The sequence below is a fragment of the Engystomops pustulosus genome, chromosome 1, assembly GCF_040894005.1.
Source record: "Engystomops pustulosus chromosome 1, aEngPut4.maternal, whole genome shotgun sequence".
In the NCBI taxonomy this organism is placed as follows: Eukaryota; Metazoa; Chordata; class Amphibia; order Anura; family Leptodactylidae; genus Engystomops; species Engystomops pustulosus.
Window position 1 is genome coordinate 68,087,115 of NC_092411.1, and position 15,414 is coordinate 68,102,528.

The window sequence follows — 15,414 nt, forward strand, 5'->3', positions numbered from 1 at the left end:
TTAGGATGTAAATAAAGGGGATGCAGTGTCTGTAAAGTTAAACATTTTTTTTGTTTTTTTTTGTTTAGGGAAATGTTTTCACCATCTCAAAAGTACCAACTTTTAGTTTACCATGCAGACTCGCTTTTTCATGACAAAGAGTACAGGAATGCAGTCAGCAAGTACACCATGGCTCTACAGCAGAAGAAAGCATTGACCAAGACATCTAAAGTCAGACCTTCTACTGGGAATGCTGCTACAACACCACAGAATCAGGTACAGTCCAGATTGCTTCAAGGAAATCTAGCATTTAAATTAAGTATAATAAAACCAGGGACACCTACTCATAGATCCAGGCACTGTGACTGTGGTAATCGTCTTGTATTTGTTATCCACGGCCTCCTTCCTTTTTAATTCAATTTTCTGAAATTATGCTAAAAAGTCTGAAGGTGTACCCTAGCCACTCTGTGCTGTAGCCTAACAGGCTGTTACACTGAGCTCATCCCTTTGGCTCAGAATGTTTCAGCACACAATAGGAGGGGTTAGTGACCCTTTCACACTGTAACAGGCTCTGAATCTGAAGCACAGTGGATCTTCAGACCTTCAGCCTCATTCGAATAGTTTAAAGGTGGTTTTAGGACCAAGGAGGCCATGGATCAGTGCCTGGAGCTATGTGTAAGCGTCCCTGGTTTACCATGCTTAATTTTGATGGCAGATTTCTTTTATTTTCTTATAAACAACTTCTTTCCTAGGTCATGGTTTGAGGTGGTTGAGAGTACAACAAATTTCCGTTAAGTGTTTTTTTTTGTTTTCGTTTTTTTGCTTGTCTTGCTTTTGTCACTTTTCTCCAGGGATGTTACAATTTTTTAATGATTATGGAGACTAAAGCAAAAAATATCCATCTTCAATGATGGATCTGTGGCAGTAGTAATTTCCCTGTCAATGCTTTTCTGTTTTTCTGTCTGCGGCATGACTAGGTGAGTTATCTTTGATGCAGCATTCCAGTATATGTTAGGCATATTTACTAGGAAAGGTCACATTGCTGACATTAACTGGACTCAAAGACCCCAGTACACGTTCAATGCGCAGCCTCACTGGTATCCAGCAGGTTGCGCAAGGAAAGTGCTCTCACCATGAGTAAGACTTTAAGACGGCCAGATGATGTTACTGGCTGTCTGCAATAGTAGGGCAGGACAGGGGTGAATAATGTTTAGGGGGGGGCGTGAATAGATTAGAACACGTCGGAGCCAAGAGCCGCTCTCGGGCTCATTAGCTTTTTTCTATAAAGTTATTTTCGCAGCAATGAAAAACACCTGCAGCTACAACAGGAAACTGGTAGTCTACCAGATGTTTAAGGCATCTTTAACAGTCCCATTCCCCACATCCAGGCATGATGCATGATACTGGGACTTAGGGGGACTTAGGAGCTGCCTCCAGGGCTTGCGGGATGCTGCTGGCAGGGAGTCAGGTAATGTGAAATATACTTTTATAAAACAGTGAAAATATTCGTATTTCAGACAAAGGTATTTTTAAACTCAACATTGCAGATGCTATTGGAACCTGTCATCATGATCATGGTAAGGGGTTCCCTGTAAATCCCTTGTTGACTTTTGGCCAATTTCTTTGTTCCAGAGGTTATCTACCCCCAACATAAGTGTCCTTTATATTGATTTTATTTTTGCTAATAATAATGGAAGCATAACAGAAGGTAACTAACCTTCCTTAGCTTTAATTCAGTCCGAAGGGAAGGTGAATGAAAGACCTTCTGTTAATTTTCCACTTTTAGTTTCCTTTACGCTCTCATTGAACAAAACGTAAAATGGAAATCCCTTATGCTAGTGTGAACAGAGCCTTTCCGACCTGTTTGTGTGTGTGTTAATTGGGAAAGGGGCATATGACCTTTTATTATTATTTAGGAATTTAATGATGACTTAAAATGCAAATAACCGATCAGTGTCCCAACTCTGAGATAGTAGGAGATTCTGGCTGATATTACTCTTCTTTTTTCACCACCCATTGTTTTATATCAGAGTTCCAACAATGTTAAGTCTTGAGTCTCTCTCACTGTATTTGTAATTTATGATTATTTTGGTGTCTACAGAGTCTTCCATCAGAGATTGAAGTCAAGTATAAAATGGCAGAATGTTATACAATGCTTAAACAAGATAAAGATGCTGTTGCTATATTAGATGGAATCCCTTCCCGACAAAGGACTCCAAAGGTAAATTGAGGTCAAATTTTTAAAAAATATATATGTTTTTTTTAATAACTTCTGCCTGTGTGTTTGTTCCAACATACTGAACAAATTTTAAAGACTGAATGTTTTTTTCACTGAATGTGGACAGGACCCTGTACTACAGAATGTAGCACCCTTTTGGCATTAGAGGGAGTATAGAAGCTAAGCTGCAGACTGTATTGGGTAGCAGCCAATGAAAACTTTGTAAACAGTAGCAGCAGGACTGTTGGACTCTGCTCAGAACACAGTACAGCGGGAAAGGGGAAGGCCAATGTGACAGGGTGTGCATTAGTTTGGGCTAGTACCATGTGGGGTTTAAGAGTATGTTGAAAAGTTTGAGGATCGCTGGAAAGTGATCCAGGTGTCTGGTGTCATGGAATTTCTTGAGTTTTTAGTCAGAGGACAGCAGCGTTTTCTTTGTCTGTATCCAGAAGTTGCTCCACCCCTAGACAGTCGGTCATGCAGTGCATGTCTGTCAAAAGAGGAGAGATCTCTAAGCAGAGGTTGTTTTGCCCACTTTTTGACTAACATGACAAGGAACATGCCTTAAATGAAAAACCCCTTTAACCTGCAACCTAGTCCAACCAGTAAGCTGTGTAAATTGTAAGACAGTCTATAAGTCTGACTTACCTTACAACCTGTATTTTTTTTTAGATCAACATGATGCTGGCCAATTTGTACAAGAAGGCTGGCCAGGAGCGATCTGCTGTGACAAGTTACAAGGAGGTGTTGAGACAATGCCCTTTGGCACTGGACGCCATTTTAGGTACAACTACAGTTCTGTTTGACCCAGATCCAAGCCAAGTACTATACAAAGACAACAGACTTTACATTTGAACTATGTTAGCCATGTACAATTACAGTAGAAATAGACATCTTTATGGCCCTATCAAGTTCCGTAGCTCTTTACAAATCATAGGGGACATATACAAATATAAAATTACGGTACATTACAGAGAACAAACAGTCATATGGAACGAGAGGAGTGAGCTCACAAGAGCTTACAGACTATGAGGATGAAGCGGGGACACAAGAGGTAAAAGAGCTTGTATAATAGTCCTGCCATTCTTTATAAGGGAACATAAACTATTTCATTTTGAGGCAGTAAAAATACTATTCTTCTGTTACTTTGCTTATTAGATACTGTTTAGATGACGTACAGAGAACTGAAGATGTATCATGTTTGCAATAAATCATAAATAAGTGGTTTATTTTTTTCGAAAGCTTTAAAAAGCTGTGCCTCATTAATACTTTCCTCACAGCAAGTCATGAATTTCATCTCAGATTGAACAAAAGCTGTAAATGGGAACTACAGTATTGACTTTCTCTTCACTTGGCTATTTTTGGCTACACAGAGAGAAACAAATAAAATATGTTTTAATTTAGCCGTGCAATTAAAGTTGGAAAGAAGCTGTGCTTTATTGAAGGATCTGAAATGCCTGTTCCCAAGTCGCGTTTGGCACAAGAGTTCCCCATTGAGAAGATGTTGGGTATTGATTGATTTGTGGGCAATACAGCAAGATGTAATTTTAGACCGTGATATCTCGAACAGATGGAAATGAGTCCCCATGTGCATCATGGGTACGCTGCAAGGAGGAGGAAGCTGTAAAATAACTTGGAGATTATGGGAAGGTTCCTTACTTTAAAGGAACCTTTAATAAGTGAATACATTCTTCACAGTAGTGAAAGATTTTAGTTTTGTAGCCTAGAGTTCATATAGTCCCCTGTATGCTACTGCTAATATAGCCATATAACCATGCGCCTTGTGTAATATCGGTGACCTATGGTTCATTATTTATTAAACCTGGCCTGCACACAGGAGGACACATTCCCTTTAAGGATCAACCGAACAATATATGTTTTAGTGGCTGCTGTTTATCTAATTTCTTCTATTTGTATCTTCCCCAAATCACCTAACTATTACACAGTGGGGCACATTTACTTGCGGTGCACTTTTTTTGGCTTTGCCCCGTCTTTAATGGTAAAATGGCTTGCACAGGTATTTAAATAGTGGGTGCTCTGTGATTGTCGCCCGCAACCCTTTTTTGGCGCTGCCGCGCTGACTTCCATGTGACACAATTTAGGGGGTGTGCCTTTGGTCGATCCGACTGATTCGGACTGCGTGCAGGATTTAACTTTCAAATTTTGTCGAAAGCCCTAGCCCTAACATGCACCACTTAAAAGAAACTCTTTTAAGCAACACATTCATGATATCCGGCACACGATCTTAGTGAACTTTCTGTGAACTCCAGTTACGGGGTAAGTAAATTTGCCCCAGTGTGTCCACAGTATCCGATCAAGATTGACACATTTTATTGCTATTGTTATGTCTAGGACTGTTGTGCAGTATTGTGCTTGTATATCTTTCATCAGATAAGATTACTGAGATTACAACACATATTTAGATGTGCTTTCATTTTATTACCTTATAACTGGGTGTCCGTAATTCATACTGCATTCCAATATTTACACATCATTCCGTAATGATGCATCATACTTTCCTAACTTTTGGTAGTACATTTATTTGATAAATAATACCAGCTTAATCTTCCTCGTCTATATCTATTTTTTTTTTTTTTTGTATTTAATGTATAATTGATGTACTTTTTCATCTAATTTGTATATACACTAAATATTCTGTCTGATGAATGGTCAATTTGACAACCAAAACGTCACTTTACTGAAAGTTTACTATGAATTTTCAATAAATTACTCATTTCACTATAACAGTGGGACTGGAGTTACAGCATATGTCACATGGATCATTGACTGGATCTGAATAAGGCCAGATGAACATCTTTATGTTTGGCTTGAATGTGCCCATCTAATGTATATGGTGGGGATTAGGATCAGACATTTGGATTTTTTATGTAGATGGAACAGACGTCTGAAAGTGACTTTGATAAACGTGAATAAGAAAGGGAGCAGAGGGTGTATGGGCAAACTGGCAAGACGACTGTCTGATGAATTATTTCTAGCCATCTTAATACCATTTAGGATCATTTACATCTGTCCAAAGTTTCCCATCAAGCCATCTAGCTGCTCAAGTCTGCAGTTTTTCCTGAAGCTATTATATGTTAGTTTGGCTACAATCTACTACAGTCTCCTGTTTTGTTGAATATGTCAGCAGTGTATAGATTTTATTGTACTATTCCTAGTGGAACATCCTACACGCTGTAAATTGTCTTCTATTTGCAGGTTTGTTGTCTCTTTCTGTAAAAGGAGCAGAAGTGGCTTCCATGACACTGAATGTTATTCAGAGCATTCCTAATCTGGACTGGCTCTCTGCCTGGATCAAAGCGTATGCATTTGTACACACGGGGGACAACACAAGAGCGATTAATACAATCTGGTAAGTCATTCATGTAAAACTGTCATGTTAAACTGGGGCTCGTTCTTATTTGCACAAGAGGTTCTATCCTGCTCTTCTGTTGTTGAAGAGGATAACGAAAACCAAAACTTTATGGTTATATGAAGCCCTTCCAATAATACGGTATGCTGTAGATATGTTATTTTGTTTCCATTATAGTAATGGAAACAACCCATCTGTGTATTTAATTTAATGTGAACTGATGATAAATGAAAGTTTTTTTTTTTTTTACTTAAGAATGTATTAGTGGCTCCCAATATTATAAACCATTTTTTCCTCAGTTCTTTAGAGAAGAAGTCTTTGCTGAGAGACAATGTAGACTTATTGGGGACTTTGGCTGACCTATATTTTCGGGTAGGCGATAATAAAAATGCCATTCTGAAGTTTGAGCAGGCACAGATGTTGGACCCTTATTTGATTAAAGGTAATGATATTATATTTCTTTGTGTTGTTCCTTTGGTATATTGTTTTTATATATCAGACATATAATGATGCAGGGATACCTAACATTTTTAAACTTAAAAAAAATATATATATATTAGCTACATTTCTCTATTTGCTCCTTTTGTCGACTCTTTAGGGCAGTGATGGCGAACCTTTTAGAGCCTGAGTGCCCAAACTTCAACCAAAAGCCACTTATTTACTGCAAAGTGCCAGCGCAGCACTTTAAGCAGTAATGTATTTCTCCTTGTTCATTGACAACTTTCAATAGTTCAGCCTCCCAAGGACACCAACCCAATTGAGAGGAGGAGGGTAAATGCATCTATCATTGTAGGAAGGTTCTTCAGGCAGATTCTTTGAGTTCTGTCTGGTGAACTTCATTATAGGGTGATGGCCTAGGTTCCCACAGAAAGGGCTCAGAGTGCCGCCTCTGGCACCAGTGCCATAGGTTCGCCACCATTGCTTTAGGGTGTTTGCTCCCAAAGTGGTCTGATTACTCATGCAATATTGGTGTATTGCAGTATATTTTAGCTGCTATGGTATCTGAATATAACAGCATTCAGCACCAATTGCATCATTTAACAGTAGTTGTATAATAGTGCAATCTTCATATACCGCTCCCACCTTCAACAGAGGACATCTCCCTGTCTGTGGCACCTAGGATGATAATCAAGGTGCACTATTAAAGGAGAGATTGTCCGCTGTAAAATGACACTAGAGTTTTGTTTCTAAATGCCACAGTATAGAAGGTATAGCTGTTGGAAATGTGCCCCCTCCGTCGTGTTAGCTGACAGCATTATCAAAAAGCAGGAGGGAGCTGCAGGCCGGAGGAAGCTGACACATGCTCTACAAGCAGGCAACATGGACAAGAGGTCTTCCTATAAGGAAAGTGCCATCGCTAGACATTCTAAAGGCAATAGTCACAAAAAATTCTCAATGGAGCTTAGGGTTTGGAGAATTATGATGATGTTCCAGAAGATGATGACATGATTATATTTGAATAAATACATTTATAAAACTTGGCTGCTTTATGAAAGGATTATATCTGATATTTTGTTTTATTTGCTATTGGAGATTGTTATTTGCTGAAGGTTCAGCGTGTGGCTACCCCACAAATCAGCAGTTTATGGAGATGTCAGAGTTTTGATGTTTTCTGTGCTCAAATTCCTTGTAGAAAAGGCCCACACTGAACTTCCATAGTTTGTAGCATCATGAAAATAGCCTGCCTGCCTAATATCAAAATCTGCTGGTTTACAGGACATGCCAGTGTACACAATGGTCACCAGTATCTTGCAGACCCTCATTCCTTGTAATTTATAATCTTCTTTCTTGAATGCGAAGCCTTCTATCTTTTACCTCATCAGCCAGGCATTCCTGTCAATAAAATGGCTGCAGATGAAGGGTCGTGTGATCTCTAACTGTCTATGAGCAATCGCCCTGCCAGGACATTAGTCTTTTATGATAGTTTTCATGAATATAGGATCAAAGATCCTGGCAAGGAGATTGCTCATGGACAGATCACATGTATGGCCATTTTATGGACAGGAATGTCTGGCCGGTGAGGTAAAAGACGACAGGCTTCAATTTATAAATGTACATTGGTAAATTACCTAATATCCTGGTCACACACTCGTATATACTGTGAAGAGGCTGCAGCAGTGATCCAAACTCTGACTTATCCACAAATCGCTGAATTGTGCGGTAGCCACGTGGTTGGATCTCTACAAATCTAACAATCACCTGACCTAAGGATAGCCAATTGAAAAAGAAAATCTCAGAATGCTACTTCCTTAAAAATAATTTGTGCAGCTGACATGTATTCTTTAAAGAGGACCTGTTATCTATAAAAACGGCACTAGGAGCTGCTTACTAAAGTAAGCTACAGCATATGCCGCAGTGTTACACTGCTAGCGTTATCAGAAACCTCCGATAACGCTAGCAGACACTGCTGCGCTGTACAATAGAAACGCCGGACCACTCTCAAAGCCGGGACCGTGTTCATGAGGGGGCGGGATCAGGGGCGGTGACAGTCACTGCTGGCCTGTGAAGTGGGCGGGGCGGTCCGGGGAAGAGGCAGCGCCTTGGGCTGCTCCCTGCTATTGTACAGCTAAGCAGTGTCTGCTAGCGTTATCCGTGGTTTCCGATAATGCTAGCAGTGGGACTGTTGTAGCACTAGGCGCTGCTTTAGTAAGCAGCTCCTAGTGCCGTTTTTTAAGGGTGACAGATATTCTTTAAAGAGACCCTTTATGCTTGTGTTCCATGGGAATCTGTTCAATGTGTATAGGAGATAAGTTGTCAAAATGGACAAAACTAGGGCTTTTATGATAACTTACCCAAATGTTCCTGTCTCTGTAGGAATGGATATATATGGCTACTTGTTAGCTCGAGAAGGGCGGCTAGAAGATGTGGAAAATCTTGGCTGCAGATTATTCAATATATCTGACCAGCACGCGGAGCCCTGGGTGGTGTCAGGGTAAGGATGACTCATACGTATTAACTTGGATACATATATGTTCACATCAAGTTTACTGATCATAGTTGAATATTATTTGCAGTTTAACTTTGCTAAGATGAACATTGATCGTAACATAGGAGGTATTCTTTAGCGATAAGTGATCTTGAGTTGATAAAACTTCTATCTGCTTTTCCTTTACAAATTTGTCGGAAAACATTTGCTGCCATCTCCAGCATAATTGTGCAGTAGAATGCATACTACATATACTTAAGTATAATCTGATTCAAGTATTTGCCGAGCCAACTAATTTTACCACAAACAAAATGGTAAAACTTATTGACTTAAGTATAAACCAAGGGTGGGAAATGCAGCAGCTGCTATTTAATAAAATGTGAAGCTGTCTCCCCTTATTAGCCCCTTCCCACTCTGCGGCAGATATATCCGTCTCTGAGCTTATGCTGACTCAGTTCAAGATCAGAGCCGAGCCAGCATCGGGATACACTGGGTGTCAGCTGCAGCCAATAGCTGACATCCCAGTGTAACACTCACGGGTGTTTAACCCCTTCACGCTCCGTGACGGATATATCCGCCATGGAGCTGTGAAGGTTGTATGAAGAAGGCTCACGGGCTGAGCCTTCTTCATACAGAGATGGGCTTTGCTGCATATCGCAGCAAAGACCCATCGCTATCACCCATGGTCGGTGCTTGCTATTTGGAACGAAGAGTGAAAGTTGTAAAAACTGAGCCCACAAGAACATGACGCACATGCAGTTTTTTAAAATTTTTCCACATTTGGAATTTTTTTGCGGCTTCCCACTACATGGCATGGAATAATAAATAACATCATGGGAAAGTAAAATTTGTTACGCACAAAATAAGCCCTCACACAGGTCTGTACACAGAAAAATGAAAAAGTTATGGATTTTTGAAGATGGAGAGCGGGAAATTAGCGAAAATACCCTGCGTCCTTAAGGGGTTAACCGGTTAATTGCCGCGGTCAGCGCGACCTTGGCATTTAACTCACCTGACAATGGTCTCTACCCCATGATCAGCCCCCTCCCCGAGCCATCTTCGGGGGACAGTCCTCTTAAAGGCACAGTGTCATCTCACAGTGATGTGAGATCTTAACTTTAATTTTTTCTTTGTTTTCCGCATAACAAATAGCACTTCATAGTGACGGTATTTAATATTCTATGCCGTGTACTGGGGAAGCGGGAAAAATATTCCAAATGCAGTGAAATTGGTGAAAAAATGCATTTGCCTTGTTTTCTTTCTAGGGTTCTAGACATACCAGAATCCTGTGCTTGGAAATCTCTGGCACTACAATATACTGTATATTACATGAAGTAGCAGGACATACCCTTGACCCGCTGCTCCATCAGTCACGATTTCAAATCTTGTACTCTTGCAGTGGAGGTCCGAGCAGCAGGAGATAACAATAAAAACAACTCCATTAATAAAGGATGCCTGATCTTTTCTCCGAACAGGAGATAAGCTGCTACCAGAGGTGTCTGGCAGCTGCTTGCTCCCCTCCCCCGTCATATATAAAAAGTTGGTATACCTGGACATCCCCTTTAAGATTACAGACAACTTTGTCATAAGCAGGTCTCTCACTCCTCTTGCTAAAAACTAGTGCTATAGATTTTAATACCTTTTTGTCTAAGATTTAGACTATGTGAAAGCTTAGACTAAACAGTGTAAAAATATGAAAGATTTAGCACTGTGGCTTCCAAGTCGCAAAAGAAGTTGTGTGATGAACTCCCACTCTCGAGTGACGTCATGATGTAATATACTAAAGTACAGTGCACACATAAAAACATACAACTGTCAGATAAAAAGGTTACAAAACAATATACATACGATACATACACAAATCGCTAAAATAAATAGGGAATAAAAACTAAATAGCCTAACCAATGAATAGTAGCAGATATCCGCACTGTGAGACCTCGGCTAGGAATTCTTTTGGGCAGCCGTCCACGTGGTATTTGGAGTCTCAAGATGACTGACCTACACTCACCGGCCACTTTATTAGGTACACCTGTCCAACTGCTCGTTAACACTTAATTTCTAATCAGCCAATCACATGGCAGCAACTTAGTGCATTTAGGCATGTACACGTGGTCAAGACAATCTCCTGCAGTTCAAACCGAACATCAGTATGGGGAAGAAAGGTGATTTGAGTGCCTTTGAACGTGGCATGGTTGTTGGTGCCAGAAGGGCTGGTCTGAGTATTTCAGAAACTGCTGATCTACTGGGATTTTCACGCACAACCATCTCTAGAGTTTACAGAGAATGGTCTGAAAAAGAAAAAACATTCAGTGAGCGGCAGTTCCGTGGGCGGAAATGCCTTGTTGATGCCAGAGGTCAGAGGAGAATGGGCAGACTGGTTCGAGCTGATAGAAAGGCAACAGTGACTCAAATCACCACCCGTTACAACCAAGGTAGGCAGAAGAGCATCTCTGAACGCACAGTACGTCGAACTTTGAGGCAGATGGGCTACAGCAGCAGAAGACCACACCGGGTGCCACACCTTTCAGCTAAGAACAGGAAACTGAGGCTACAATTTGCACAAGCTCATCGAAATTGGACAGTACAAGATTGGAAAAACGTTGCCTGGTCTGATGAGTCTCGATTTCTGCTGCGACATTCGGATGGTAGGGTCAGAATTTGGCGTCAACAACATGAAAGCATGGATCCATCCTGCCTTGTATCAACGGTTCAGGCTGGTGGTGTCATGGTGTGGGGAATATTTTCTTGGCACTCTTTGGGCCAATTGGTACCAATTGAGCATCGTTGCAACGCCACAGCCTACCTGAGTAGTGTTGCTGACCATTTCCATCCCTTTATGACCACAATGTACCCAACATCTGATGGCTACTTTCAGCAGGATAATGCGCCATGTCATAAAGCTGGAATCATCTCAGACTGGTTTCTTGAACATGACAATGAGTTCATTGTACTCAAATGGCCTCCACCGTCACCAGATCTCAATCCAATAGAGCATCTTTGGGATGTGGTGGAACGGGAGATTCGCATCATGGATGTGCAGCCGACAAATCTGCGGCAACTGTGTGATGCCATCATGTCAATATGGACCAAAATCTCTGAGGAATGCTTCCAGCACCTTGTTGACTTTATGCCACGAAGAATTGAGGCTGTTCTGAAGGCAAAAGGGGGTCCAACCCGTTACTAGCATGGTGTACCTAATAAAGTGGCCGGTGAGTGTAGCTATTAGCATAGTCCCATCATTTATAAACGATACTTAAAACGGGTGCTAATGAAATACACAGCACCCCTCAGCTACACACATTTCTTTTAGCCGAGTTCTGATTAAACGCTGTAACTCTGGTTATGAGGGTGAAACAATTGCGCCATTACCTCAAATCCACTGGGCACTTTGTTGCCTTTCATCCTATATCAGACAAGAAATGTCCAAAAATAGGTGATTTAGTGAGATCCACCTATTTAAGATTTGAAAGGATGATGGGGGCTAGCCTCCCTGACCCTATTCTGTTAGGGCAGGGGTAGGGAACCTATGGCTCGGGAGCCAGATGTGGCTCTTTTGTTGGCTGCATCTGGCTCTCAGATCTTTAATAAATAGTGATGGCTGCTGCTGTGTCTCAGACTGATCACTGGACACAGGCAGCGATGTTACCGCTGCCTACGTCCTTTGTATGACCCAGGAGCCATCGCCGCCATCGCCTAGGCCTGGGTCAAAGAGAAGAGCATGGGAGCGATGAGGAGCTGGCTGGAGGGAGCGCTGGTAAGTTTATATTCATTTTTTTGTTGTTGCTGTGATTAACTATCTACTGGGGAGCGTGTGCTGTGGCTACCTGTATACTGGGGGGTATGTACTGGGGCTACCTATATACTGGGGGGCATGTGCTGGGGCTACCTATATACTGGGGGGCATGTGCTGGGGCTACCTATATACTGGGAAGCATGTGCTGGGGCTACCTATATACTGGGGGGCATGTGCTGGGGCTACCTATATACTGGGAAGCATGTGCTGGGGCTACCTATATACTGGGAAGCATGTGCTGGGGCTACCTATTTAAATGAGGGCATGGCTGTGGCTACCTACTTACTGGGGAGTGTGTTCTGTAGCTACCTATGTACTGGGGGGCATGTGCAGGGAATACCTATCTACTGGGAGGCATGTGGTGGGTGTCTGGATTTGGACTAGTGAACCCCTGGACCACCGCGGACTATGATATAAGCAGACACCTGGGACCGGAATCCAAGTGGCACCTGGTCTTCACCAGAGCCCGGCGCAAATCAGGATGGTCTTGCTGAAGCATGGTACTCCACAGGAGCGACCTGTCCACGGTGGCAGCCAAGATCAAGGTACAGGATCACTAGGCAGTCTCGTGGTCAGGAACAGGCAGAAGATCAAGGCAGGCAGCAACGATGAAAGGTTGGGGACGGAGCAAGAGGTCAGGGCTGGCAGCGAAGGAGCAGAATCTGGAACAGGTCTAGGGTCACAACGGGGGGTCAACACTTGGGAAGGAAACATTTTGGAAAGCTTCCTCATAGGCGTGAAGCACTAAGATCCGGCGGGAAATGCTGGGAGCTGCCGGCGATCTTTATAGGAACCCGGGAAGTGGGTAGAGGCAATCGACGAGACGGAAGCAGGAACGTGGAGAGATGAGTGAACTCAGAAAGGGGCGCTGCCACTGAGAGGGGCACAGCAGTGTCTGCGATCCGAGAAGTAGATCGCAGGGGCACCTGTGACACCCTATTTACTGGGGGGCATGTGTATATTGTACGGCTCTTATGGAATAACATTTTAAAATATGTGGCGATCATGGCTCTCTCAGCCAAAAAGGTTCCTGACCCCTGTGTTAGGGGGATCTCATAACTAAAGATTTTGTCCAAGCCATTTGATAAATATGACTTTCCATTGCTTTTGGTTTCATATTCTGGCATGAAAGAAACACACAGGTGCATGAGCCGTTAACATCAGAATAATCAGAGCCGTGTGATATAACGGCTTGTGCACCTGCGGGTCCGTCACATGACCATGGACAGATTTCTATCCAGTGGAAGTGAACATGGATGTTTTCTATAGAAGGACAGCAAGCAGAGATCTTGAAAACGTTGATACAGAAAGTACATTGGAAATTTGTATTACTTTACATAAAGCACATAAATTATTTGCTGAAAGTGGACAACCCTTTTAACATCTAGCATCTAATTAACATTTTCAGTACAAAGGGTGAATTTATGGGTGGCTATGACTAAATGTGAATTTAATTAAGAGTTAGAAGTTGACGGGATTCAACTACTTAATACATATTTCATACTTTTACCACATGTTGCATCATGGTTCTTGCGACCTCCTGATCCCAAAAATAAGTAAGTGTTTTGCACCAAATAAACATAAGAGCAACAGACAAATTGTTCATTCTGTCACTTAGTGCTCGGCTGGATTAAAAAAAAAAAAAAAAAAAAGTCTTAGTTTATAAGTCACAAAAAATAATAAAAGCTCTGTAAAGCATTGCTGCTAGATTTATTAAAATGATAGTGATCAATGACAAATCTGGTTTCCAAAGGAGAAACAGGCAGACTTTAAGTAGTTGCAAGGTGCCTGTCTCATGATAAATGTCCCCCCCCCCCCCCCCCATTTAGTCTGTCGGTCATCGACTAACTGATTGAAATCTGCACAAGTCCATATTATGGTGAGTAAATATTCTAGTAAGCAGTCTAGTAAGTTTTAGGTTTTTATGCCCTCTCACTTCCTGCATTTATCTTTTAGTAGTGATAAATATGGTAATATTCCTTAACCATGACATATCCCTGCATCTGGAGCAATCATTTTGAGAAAGGAGGACTATTGACCAATTGTTTTTTTTTTTTTGTTTTTTTTTACAGATGTCATAGCTTCTACACAAAGAGACATTCCAGAGCTTTGTATTTGGGAGCCAAAGCAATCCAACTCAACAGCAACAGTGTTCAAGCCTTGTTATTGAAAGGGGCAGCTTTGAGAAGTATGGGGAGAGTGCAAGAGGCCATCATTCACTTTCGCGAAGCAATCCGCCTGGCACCCTGTCGTTTGGATTGCTGTGAAGGTACAAAACACTGAGATAGTATATTTAGACTTGGAGGCTGGCTGTTCAGCAACGGAATGAAGTTGGCCCCCCCACCTTGTCCAAATCAAACAAAATTGGTGTCAAATGTTTGTGCTATGTTTGTGCTGGTTTGTGCAGCAGAAATTTTTGTTTGTGCCGCTATCGTTTTTAAGATATTCATGAAAGTTTCCAGAGGTCATCAGAGGTCAACCAGCCCCCCCACATTGCCCAAACCAAACTGGTGCCGGACAATTCTGCTACCTTTGTGCTGTTTTGTGCTGCTCAATTTTTTGTTTGTGCTGCTTTTGTTTTGAATAAATGAACAAAAAATTAAAGTTCAACTAGCCCCCCCCCCCACACACACACACATTAACCGAATCAAACAAAACTGGTGTCAAACGTTAGTGCTACGTTTGTGCTGGTTTGTGCAGCAAAAAAATTCATTTGTGCTGCTATCATTTTTAAGGTATGTTCAGGTGTTTAGGATGAACTGGTAAAAAACAAACCTAGTGACACTTCCCTGGTTTGATCACCAGGGGGAGCAAGCAAACACATTGTACTTTGGAAGAAATGAACTCTGATGACCTCTGGAAAAAAGTATGAATATATTAAAAATGATAGCGGCACAACGAAAAGTTTTGCTGCACAAACGTAGCACTGACGTTTGCCAGTTTTGTTCGATTTGGTTAATGTGGGGGGGCTGCTTGAACTTTTGACCTTTCATTTTTTGTTCACATATTCAAAACAAAAGCAGCACAAACAAAAATTGAGCAGCACAAACCAGCACAAGCGTAGCAGAATTGATTGGCACCAGCTTTGTTTGGTTTGGGCAATGTGGGGGGGGGCTGGTTGACCTCTG

The 15,414-nt window shown here is 41.7% G+C and overlaps 1 protein-coding gene across 1 annotated transcript in view; it reads left to right on the plus strand.

The window, feature by feature from the left end:
- Positions 1 to 15,414, plus strand: part of ANAPC7 (anaphase promoting complex subunit 7) — a 31,579-nt gene that overhangs the window by 3,985 nt on the left and 12,180 nt on the right. Inside the window, exons 2-8 of the mRNA XM_072143242.1 lie at positions 69 to 255; positions 2,081 to 2,200; positions 2,870 to 2,981; positions 5,414 to 5,567; positions 5,867 to 6,009; positions 8,382 to 8,499; positions 14,359 to 14,555. Of these exons, the coding sequence (XP_071999343.1) occupies positions 69 to 255; positions 2,081 to 2,200; positions 2,870 to 2,981; positions 5,414 to 5,567; positions 5,867 to 6,009; positions 8,382 to 8,499; positions 14,359 to 14,555 (1,031 nt within the window). The remainder of the gene's footprint in view (positions 1 to 68; positions 256 to 2,080; positions 2,201 to 2,869; positions 2,982 to 5,413; positions 5,568 to 5,866; positions 6,010 to 8,381; positions 8,500 to 14,358; positions 14,556 to 15,414) is intronic.